The sequence below is a fragment of the Mya arenaria genome, chromosome 1 (assembly GCF_026914265.1).
Source record: "Mya arenaria isolate MELC-2E11 chromosome 1, ASM2691426v1".
Lineage (NCBI taxonomy): Eukaryota > Metazoa > Mollusca > Bivalvia > Myida > Myidae > Mya > Mya arenaria.
In genome coordinates, this window is record NC_069122.1 from 6,051,082 (window position 1) to 6,062,538 (window position 11,457).

An 11,457-nucleotide genomic window follows, 5' to 3' on the forward strand; every position below is an offset into this window, starting at 1 on the left:
AGACTCATTCAGATTGGCTCGATGGTGAAGAAAGGTGGTAGAAAGAAGTATTGTGTCTTTTGTGATATTAAGCAATAAGAAAATATCTTCTACATCAGCATATGTATTAATCCGCAGAGATTGTTTTACATGCTATTGCATTCCTTTCTTTCGGCTACAAATTATATACAAATCATCACCTACAATGTCTTTTTAATTTATTTCCCAGGCTGCCCGGGAATGACAAACGTTCAACAACTATAGCTCTAAATGTGGTTCATTAAAATTTCAAACGTTCACTAGTCAGCTTACATTTGGCAGGCAATTTGGACATATATATGTGAATACATATGGGATTTAATCATTAGAAACCTGCTCTACTGCCTTGCAACTGCGTTAACCAAATTGCAATTAGGAAACTTATTTATTTTAGAATGCCATGAAACCAGTAACATCATTATTATGTTAAATCACTTTCGTTTGCAATATATACGCGAGATTATGGTCTCATGATATAAAGGAAAAACGGAGTACCCGGAGAAAATCCACTTGTCTGACTTGGTTACCACAAGAACTTTCTTCTTTTTTGTAGTGCTTTTAAATAAGTGAAGGCCTTGTGGAAATTCTTAAGCCTGTAGTTATTCTAAAGACTATTAACAAATAGATCGGGTTTCCATGGGCATGCTATTAATTTGAAAAAAGCATCGATGATTCATCCATTATGCATGTTGGTTGATTTACACACGCATGCGTTTTAATTCATACATGTAACCATTGTATGCGCGTTAGTAAGGCAAAACTGATAAGATAAACGTAGATATTTTATTAGCTGAAATGGTTGTATATGAACACTATGGAATACGATAAAACATGCAGTTTTTAAAATATTGCTGAAAAACGGTCACTATAACGCCTTTCCGCGCCTGCGTAACCAGATGTTTCCTGTCATCAAGAGCAGACCCGCTGCAAATGTTGATGCAGAACCGCAGTAGAACGACAGGTAATAATTGCCCAGGAAGTCTCTTATCAATCCTATATAAGGGAAATAAGCAAAACATCTATTAAGAATAATAGTTCAAAGAATCTTAAGGAAACACAACTAATATAATAAACATGGATTTAATAACATCTTGGGTATAAGCGTGTCGTATACATGTGTCCATGGCCTCTATTCAATAACCTCATGAGTCTGTGCTCAGCCTTGAATCATGTCGTATACGTGTGCACATGGCCTCTATTCAGTATCCTCATGAGTCTGTGCTCAGCCTTGAATCATGTCGTATACGTGTGCACATGGCCTCTATTCAATATCCTCATGAGTCTGTGCTCAGCCTTGAATCATGTCGTATACGTGTGCACATGGTCTCTATTCAATAACCTCATGAGTCTGTGCTCAGCCTTGAATCATGTCGTATGCATAAGTATATGGCCTTTATCCTATAACTGCCAATAATCATTAACGAAACTCAGGCTTCAAAAAGTATGTTAAGGTTTAAAATTACAACCTTAAGTTATACTTTTTTCCTGAATATTAACACTATTAAAGATGAATTGTTACAATTACAATTTGCTGTTAAGTCTGAGTCTCATTTGTTTGTGATTTTATGTTCTATGTATTTGGCGTTTACCCAGTGCCATTAAACCGGGTTTATGTTTTTAAACTTTTTGCTACTGAGCTTGTTTCTGTAGCTTTTTGCATAAATATCATTCTCAAAACATTATTAACAACAGCCTCAGGGCATACAACTTAGTCTCAAGACTCAATATGCAAAACATTTTGATATGTCACTAATAACAATTCATTGATTTTAAAAATTGTTTTAAGCAGACATTACAATTCCCAAGTGTATAGTTTGTCAAATGCATGTTATAAAAATGATATAATCAAAGTTTGCTTTTCTGATTTTAAGTCTAGACATGCGATCATCCGTAACTTTGGTCCACGATCTTACCTCCTATTACTGTTAAGACCGAACCTTAGGGTTGTTGTTAGGGTTACCAGTATCTCGAAATAATTAGTTGAGTCCAGATCTTATCTCCGATCACTTTGCAAAGAAGCATAACAATATCATGAAATAACTGGTTGAGTTCAGATCTTACCTCCGATCACTGGGCCAAGAAGCATACCAATTCCCTGAAATAACTGGTTGAGACCAAATGCGCTCGCCAAATTGCTGATTCCCAAAATGTCCACCATTATGAGAGCCAATTGAGAAATGTACGTTCCAGAAACGAAACCAAATAGAGCACAAGTGAAGGCAAAATGGAAGAAACTGTGTAGAGACGGCATGGCAACAGTCAACGCAGCGGTAACGAAAAGTGTCAAGTTATATGCTATTAAACGATACGGTTTGACATGCTTAGTGTCTAGCAAAGCCGACATGGATATACGAGCAATCATGTCAAACACTCCTGTGATTGAGATCAAGTAGGATCCTTCCAGTTCCGAGATGCCCTGGTCCTTGGCTAAGGCTGGTAGATACACAAATGTCAGGTTGTATGAAAGGGCAAATAACACCATTTGTCCACACATGGTGGTAAATGCATAGTTCCGAAACAGTGTTAAATCAATGAAACGTCTCTTTGGTATATGTTCTGTCTTTGCAGTTTTACTGTCCGATGACAACATCTTACTGTTTTCACTACTGTTTTCACAATGCTTGCTTATTGCTTCATTCAATTGTTTGCTTTTTATCTCCTGTGACAACAGAGTTACCGTTGTTTCATTCTTATCTTTATCAGGAGTTATTTTGTGGCTGTAAAAATACATGCAAACATATTAATTGGAAATAACTTGATTAAAATATTCGGATTTTCTCCAATGAAATAAAGCTATTTATCAAGTGTTTAAAGTAAATTTAGCAAAATAAAGGAATACTTCTCTGAGTCAACAGCGTATGCAGCAGGTTGTTTTATTTGACATGAGGATGTATTAATACATATGTTACTATATATAGTAACACATTTGTACAGGGAAATCGCGATTATTTGCATGACTCAGCGATTATCGATTATCATTTTGCGGCCCGTAGAACGTTCGCACGTGAATTCAATTTTCGCCTTAAAATCAATTTAAGCGACTGTAAAATAATATCTTGACTAAATAATCAAAATTTATTGATCTGCTTGAACATATTTATTGTTGAAATCCTAAAGGATGGCAAACGCGAACGCAGTTTAGGAAAATATGCTAGTGTTTGATAACCAGTGTAGACCGTTAGGGCGGCGTTTTTCATTCTGCGTTGACATTCAAAAACAAAACAAAGGGTGCGGCAAAATTGAATTTACTTGAAAAACAGCAACTGTTCATACCTGTTGACATCATTAATACGAGGTATTGGTTTATTTAATTACAAACAGTCGTTCTACTTGCTATGTGTTCATGTTTATTTAATTGAATTCAGTTATTCAGACCATGAACAGACAGATGTCAGTGATTCGTACAGAAAAAATCGGATATACGTGTTGTGGAATTTTCAAAGTGATCAATTGAAATTGGAATGGGAACATAAAAATGACAACAAAATGTTGTTTGCCTGTTTGGCTCACTCTCAAAAAATAAATAAAAAGTAAATTTAATTTGAGAGTGAGTTTACTCATCGTTGTCAAGCGAGAGTAAATGAGCACAATTGGATAGCAGGTAAACTTTAAAAAGCATACTGTACTGTAGACTTTCAAAAAGAAAAACATACATATGTATTAAAGAGGTTAATACACGGCGTAGCCGGGCCGTGTATTAACCTCTAAATAATAAGTGAGTGAAGGAAATTTCAATGGTTTTACTTTGCTATGTGACCTGTCAAAGTTCAACACTTTTTCAAAACTGTTTGTTTATCAACAAAACATAAATCAGTTTAAAATACGTATTCCACTTTCCTGTATAACGGTTTCATTAAAAGATTCGATTTATTACATGCGCACTATATAGATTGATGCAAAAATATGAAAAAAAAAGATATTTTTATGCATTGTCGTGTTGACTCATTTCACTTGAAGATCAAAACAAAAACAAGTATATTATTTAGGAACAGTTATAGAAATATAAGTGACATTTTGACGCTTTTTCAACTGGGGAATATTGGCCACGTAGCTATTAATTTAAAGAACATTAAACAAGTATAATTTATTTTTAACCGTACCTAAATCATATAAAAATTTATTTAAATCATGAAAGTAAAATGATTTAGACATGGTAATGCTTTAAAATAAAAAGTGAAGACAAATTTGCATCTACCTATATTTTGCACCTTTCGACAGTGTAATTAAATAGCGTTAAGGTTATGTGACGCACGAGTATGTAACCGATAACAATTGATTTAATTCAATCTTAAAACCTTTTTCGGAAATATGTAAAGAAACGCTTTGAGTGCCTAGCCGCATTTTCTCGAAACTTCTCAAGTCTCTTTAAACACATTTAAGCTAAACTCACTATTTTTGTTTTTCAATAATTTGCATAATTTTTACTTCTTTAAGGGTTTTTATACTTTAGATAGAAATTATCTGTATGTAGGTTACATTTAACCACTTTTCAATAGTCAAAATTCAATTGAAGTATGTATTTTGGCTAATTGAAATAAGCTACTTAAGCCTGTTGAGCTAAAGAAGTTTCGAGAAATTGGGGCCTGGTTATTAGGCACCAAACCGCGCATAACTTAAACAAAAGTCCACCATCAGACTAATTTTCGCTGTTGGCGTCACAGTAACATCTATAAAGCTTACCTTACCTTATGTAGGCGTATTGTATCATTTGCTCTAATTCAAATTTATTGTAAGTTTTATGCATGCATGTGCTCTATATGAATAAAATAATAAACAGTTAGGATAAAAAAAATACAACAAAGGACAAATTTAGTAAGTATAGCTTATTCATATTGGAGTCATATTGGATCTGTTTGAACAGCTTATTCAGTTTGTAATCCTATTATACTTAGTATTGAATAATGAAGTCATATTGACTGTTTTTGCATAGATTATTAAGTATGTATACATAATAGCGTACATTGAGGTCAGAACTTCAGGGGTTATTATGTTGTAACTGCTTACAGTTGAATCCTGACTTTTCTTCTAATTAAAGGCATGAACAACATTCCACAAATGTAAACGTGGCTGACTATAGCACCAATAATCAGAAAAGCTCCTCTAAATCCAAAATATTCAAATAAAGCACGCAGTACTGGCGGCCACGCAAAACATCCAAATCCAACCCCTGATGCAGCAACACCAATTGCAATGCCTAAAACAACACACACATACATACATATATATATGGCAGTCATCAAAGTTTTAAATTTGTTTTTGACCCATCTACTTACCACATATGAATTACGGTGAACGTTGTATAATTGGTTCAAACATAAAGTACCATACGAATCTTTCATGATTCGGAAAACAGGCGGCAGTTACGTTGACAGTGCCAACCCTATGACCACGCCCCCTCAACAAAAAACATTGCCAACTTTGGAGAAATCCGGTGAAGTGAAAGTGTCTTTAGAGTTATATGATAGGAACATGATCAATTATCACAAAAACCTTAACATCAACCAATTTGAAAGATTCCATAAAAATAAACATTAAACATTATTATTAACTACTAAAGGACGAACGGACGATTTTATGTTGAAAACACAGATTCCGACAGCAATGAATTGGCTAGCTATGACTTATCCGTGTTCGTCTGAGTTTTGGCTAAACATGTCCATCTGTCATGGAAGTAAATTGAAGTTGTATATCTTTTAAACTTTATTATGTTCCGAGACGAGTACATTTTACTTGGAGACAATAGGTTGAAAAAAGATGTTAGTAACGACCTTTACAAAAACACTGTCGTCCGTACGAGGGCCTTAACATGTTAACCTTTAATAGGGAATAGCCGTAATGATACAAAATGAACTCATGTTTGTTAGTAGATATTTATGTACATGTGATAACTGATCATGTTATTATCATTAACCATCTTGTTGTTGTTGTTTTCTGTTTTGCCGGGGTGGGGGGGGGGGCTTGTCCAAAGGCAGGGTCTTGTCAATGTCACTGCCGCTTGTGATCCGTATAAAATTCATCCTTTTCATATATATTCCTGACACAAAGTTCTATATATTTTGAAACACAATTATACTAAAAAGAAGCTAAGTAAACTAACCCAAAACCTATTGTAAGCTACAAATGTCTGCACTAACCTCTTCTGGTATTAAAGTAGTGGCCGACAACAAGTATGCAGGCGGTATAGGAAAGGGAACACCCCACCCCCACAACGAGGCCATATGTCAGGTACAGGTACTGGACGGTGGGTACAAAACCGGAAGAGAGCATTCCAGCAACCGTCAGGCTTACTCCAAGAAAAGTGACTACGCGGAAAGAGTACCTGGTACATAGTCCACTTGAAATAGGGCCTAGAAGTATACGTGAATTAATAATAGTTGAGGATAAGTATGTAATTTGTTTGACACAATAAACATGAATGAGAACGATTATGTTTTATTCTTGATGCTGTCGTTCATATCAAAGTCGTTTTAAATTTAACCATAAAAATAGAAATAGAAATAATAAAACGATTTGAAAGACTAAACCCTCAATATGTACCTTTATGTCATACTTATGTTTTATGACCTTAAAACTGCACTCTCGTAGATGTACCGTTTTGACAACTATTTTTAGTTATGGAACGAGTCAATTGTTTCGTAAATATCTGAAAAGCAGTGGTATAAGACTGCTGACAAGAGATTAGGTCGCAGTATTTTTATACTTCCGTTCGGAAATTAATGTGTTCTGGCTAAAGGCGTTACTACTGCTTTAAGAAAAATGCATAAAAAATAATTTTTGAACATTAAAATGAAAAACTGTGATGTGAGATTTCGTCAGCAGTCTAATATTAATGGTTTCCATGCATTTTCGCAATACAAAAAATATAAAGATTGTCATAACATTCAATCTGAGTGCAGCTTTAATATCAAGGTCAGCTAACACAAGTATTACATAATGGTACCAACTGACAAAGGTTTAAGGACTTATGTATAGTCATAAAATTGTAGTTCGCTAGTGGTCGTTTAGGAACATTGAATTACGTTTTAAATTTTAACCAATTTATACGAGAAATATGAAAACGATTTAAAAGATTAAACATGTGTCAATAATTGCCCAGTTATGTCAAACTAACATGAACTGAAACATGGCCTTAGAGTGTTGATGTAGTCATTCATCTTATTTCACTATTGGTCGTTTGTAAACATCGAACTCAGTATTTTGATTATCAAAATAAAACATAATGCTGCTTTAGCTTATAATAATCTTCTTAGACAGTATTGTACACTTCTTAAAGCTGCACTCTCACAAATTTACCGTTTTGACAACTTTTTTTCATTTTTTTTTTGCTGGAATGAGCCTTTTTTGCGTAAATATCTGAAAAACAGTGATAGAAGACTGCTGATAAAAGATCAGATCGCAGCTTTCCATATTTACGATCGAAAATTAACTAGTCATGGCTTAAAGCGTTACTAACGCTTTAAGAAAAATAAGATATCATTTTGTGATCATAAATATGAAATTATGCAATCTGTTTTTGTCAGCAGTCTTATATCACTGTTTTCCATGCATTTTCGCATAAGTGGCTCGTTCCAAGACAAAAAATAGTTATCAAAACAGTGTAGCTTTAATATTAAGGTCAGTTAATACGAGTATGACATAATGATACAAATTAAAAGATTAAACATTTGTCAATAGTTGCCCAATTATGTCATACTAATATGAACTTAAACTTGACCTTAGAGTGTTGAAGTCATTCATTGTATTTCGCTATTGCTCGTTTGTAAACATTGAATTCAGTTTTGTCATTATCAAAATATAACAGAATGCTATTTTAGCTTCTTATAAGCTTCCTCGACAGTTTTTCATATCGATAATATTAATGTTTTAAATAAAATTTCCGCTTTAGAATAATCACGTTTTTCAGAAAAATAGTCCGCCCAAAGAATGATTTAATTTATGAACTCACCTACGAATCTACAGATGAGTGAGTACAGAGATAAGACCCAAGCCGTGTCTGTGGCGCTCTGTCCAAAATGGTGTCGCATTTGAAGGTAAAGTATACCGTTGCTACGTTCTAAACCGCCTGGAAACAATAGTAAACATCATTAAAGTAACCGCATATTTTGTTTATAAGTATTCACCATTTATTATAACTTTTTTTGTTTATTACTTAATCTTCACGACCTTGAGCAAATTTGGCTTCTGCTTACATTCAAATTATAATTGTATTTTCCACTTTTATCCATTGACATAAAAAAGTGTGTTAAACCATGAAACTAACAAAATTCAACATGTATAAGAAAATGTTGAGTTGGAGCGAAATAGAATTGCTCGTGGTCATTGTGGCATAACGTTCTCACAACCGAACTTGATTGTCAATTCGTATTGTTTAAAGTGACACTCTTATTCAAAATCAATACATACACATGTATAACAAACATAAAGTTTGACTGATCAACCTTAAAATTACTTACTAAATAATGCATGTATGGAAAATATTAGCTATTGATAACAAGAATGTAACCGTGAATTTTATAGCAGAAAGCGCAAAAATATTAAATGATCATTTTTTAGGTAAATGCTAAAGGATTTACTGTGGTCTACTTTAGTCTCATAAGGTAGAAATAGCGTGTTTTATGTTCATTTCGTTCAAGGGCGGCACTCTACTTCAGATATTATGTGTAACGCTATGTCACGTCCATGTGACGATGCAGTCATCAACACACAGTGTGTGCCAACCTACCCGAAAAATATGTGACCGTTGGTTCGACCTCAACTAGATGCGCGTGAAATAGGTGAGAAGTCTGTAACATTAGGTCTAAATTATCAATTGCTTTCAATCGTGTAGCTATAGTGTAGCTAATTTGAAGAGATATTAAGAACGTGTTTGAACTATGATAACAATAACTTTTATTATATATCTATCATAAATCCACACGTAAAACATATATTGCAAAATACGGCAGGCCGTATTCCAATCCTGTGACGTCACGTCATAACAACTATCGTTGTGCGATATTAAATGACGTCATGAAACAAAATAGTTCGTCGTTAAAATGACAGATTTTATGAAAACATGTGACTTTTAAGTGATCTTACCAATAATAGTATAGTATATAATGAAAGGGTTTTTAGTACTGCGTTTTGATCCGGAATGCTTCCGCCTCGTGAAATCTGAACCTGCAAAAATCCACTTGAGTCGAAGACAACTTTCCGGATCAAAACGCAATACTAATAATCCTATTATATTTAACTGACTATTGCTTGACACAGTTTACGATTTATAATATGCATTGGGTATATAGTGCATGATGCAAGTAGATATTAAATAGTAAATGTTACGCCATACAAACTATATCTAGAGCTGAATATTTTAATTGTTTGTAAACTAGTTAACAAAAAAGTGAATGAATTTGTATTTGCTTTTTTAATTCGAATGCTTGGGAAGAAACAATGTTCTCATCAATGTTCTATATATCTACTAAACCTTGTATGGCTTGGACGATAAACGACCCGAGAACGACCAGCCAGCCCCATCCACCGTCCGGAGCGTCAATTGTGCTTTCCTCAACTTGAATTTCAATGTCAAGTTCATCTTTCTTGCCTTCTTTGCCATCATATGATTTGGTATCCATCTTTTGCTTTATATTTTACATATTTTACACACCTTTTATTGACCACCTTAATACCACATGATATTGTTACTGATTGAATTATATTAAGTTTTTAATGTACTTGCTATTTGAATGTTCCGTCACTTTCCGTTATTTGATATTCTATATATGCACATGCATAGATCGCATGTAATATCATTTTACCAAACAAAGATTTGGTCTGAAACTAGTTCAATGCATTTTAATGAGAGCAAAGTTAATATGCCATTTAGTACACATTTAGTTAAAGCGTGTTTCATTAGTATTTGTTAAACAAGTCAAAAAGTAGAACAGGTTCTAGTTTCCTATATAATTTTCCCTGTTATCGATCAACTTAAATTACAAGCATTTATATAAAAAATTATTCGCTTTACTGCTTAAGCTATTGCTGGAAGTTATTAATGTTTCTTCCTCAAAAGTATGTTACTGAATTGATTATGATCGTTACTTATGTTTGATGATTATAAGCTTAAGAATCTACGTGCCTTAATACGTGTCTTATCTTTATGACAATCGCAATAAACTGTTTTTATTGAATAAAATTATGATTTAGTTATAAAAATGTGCAATGAAATAAGCTACGTAAGCTTGTTACACCTAAGAACGTTAAAATGTTACAATATATTACTATTTAAAATTTTAATGACTTAGCAGGGATCGTTCGCTTCGTTCGCTCCGCGCATGTGTTTCATATGAATTATACCTTATATGTTCTGGCTTAATCATGCATTGGGTATATTGATCACGGTTCGAGTAACCATTACAAAGGTAATATATACATCGTTCAAACTTTATCTACAGCTGAGTATTTCAATTTTGTGAAGCAAAATTTGTCCAAAGAAAACATACAAAATAATGAATGACGAATACTATTAACAAAACAGCAACACTATATATCTACTAAACCTTGTATTGCATGGATGATAAACGACCCCAGGACGACCAGCCAGCCCCATCCACCGTCCGGGGCGTCAATTGTGTTTTCCTCAATGTCTATTTCTGTGTCAATGTTTCCTTTCTCGCCTTCTTTGCCATCATTTGGGTTGGAATCCATATTTTACTTTATATTCAACCACTTTTTAATGCATGTATTGACCCGCGTCGTGCCACCTTATATCGATGCTGATTAAGCACCAATAAACTATTTATTGAATGTCCTTGCTGATGGTAATTACGTCACATTCCAGTATTTATAATTCCATATGAGCACAAGTAAAACTCGACTATGGTATCATCTTATCAAACTAAGATCTGGACTAAAACTAGTTCAATGCTTTCTAATATAAGCAAAGCTAACAGGCAAATGAATACGCATTTAAAGCCATTTCGTTAAATCAGTCCAAAAACAAGAAAAAGGTTTTACGTACCTATAAAATATCATTTCTTTTTGCACGCAATAAAAGATTCGAATATAACTTAAAAATGGAAGTTATCAATATAACTATATAAAAAGTATGTTTCTATATCGATTATCATCATCACTTATGTGTGGAGGACCTATGCTAAAGTACATACGCTTCTCAATTGATCATTATCATCACGAGTGAAGGGCTTTAGAAAATGTATTTGCCGACTACTTAATAATTGTTCACTTCATTAACATAAAAAATAGGATTCGTCAGACTATAAATATGAATATGATGATGATAATGATGATGATGATGATGATGATGATGATGGTGGTGATGATGATGATGATGATGATGATAATAATGATGATGATGATGATGATGATGATGGTGTTGGTTTTGGTTGCGGTGGTTTTGGTGGTGATGATGCTGCTGATGATGATGATGATGATGATGAT

At 33.7% G+C, this 11,457-nt stretch overlaps 1 protein-coding gene across 3 annotated transcripts; it reads right to left on the reverse strand.

Moving 5' to 3' along the window:
• Positions 1-787: 787 nt before the first annotated feature.
• Positions 788-10,837, reverse strand: LOC128237284 (monocarboxylate transporter 12-B-like). Of its 3 annotated transcripts, none has more exons than XM_052952671.1 (6): positions 10,557-10,837; positions 7,964-8,080; positions 6,153-6,365; positions 5,023-5,212; positions 2,080-2,735; positions 788-1,011 (listed from the first exon to the last, which is right to left on the reverse strand). In XM_052952671.1, the coding sequence occupies exons 1-6, from the start codon at positions 10,702-10,704 to the stop codon at positions 884-886; spliced, it is 1,452 nt and encodes a 483-aa protein (XP_052808631.1). In that variant the 5' UTR covers positions 10,705-10,837; the 3' UTR covers positions 788-883. The 3 variants fall into 3 exon arrangements, with proteins under 3 accessions (XP_052808631.1, XP_052808622.1, XP_052808640.1); XM_052952662.1 differs by lacking the exon at positions 10,557-10,837 and adding an exon at positions 9,485-9,755; XM_052952680.1 differs by lacking the exon at positions 10,557-10,837 and adding an exon at positions 8,208-8,293.
• Positions 10,838-11,457: the final 620 nt, after the last annotated feature.

Bases quoted from the DNA above. Each gene is read 5' to 3' on its own strand.
- LOC128237284 (XM_052952671.1), bottom strand. From the start codon at position 10,704: ATGGATTCCAACCCAAATGATGGCAAAGAAGGCGAGAAAGGAAACATT. The intron at 2,736-5,022 runs GTAAGCAGTTAC...GTATTTTTACAG, and splicing joins AGAAAAGTCAGGATTCAACT to CCACAAAATAACTCCTGATA. The intron at 1,012-2,079 runs GTAAGATCTGAA...TCCCTTATATAG, and splicing joins TCTTGGCCCAGTGATCGGAG to GATTGATAAGAGACTTCCTG.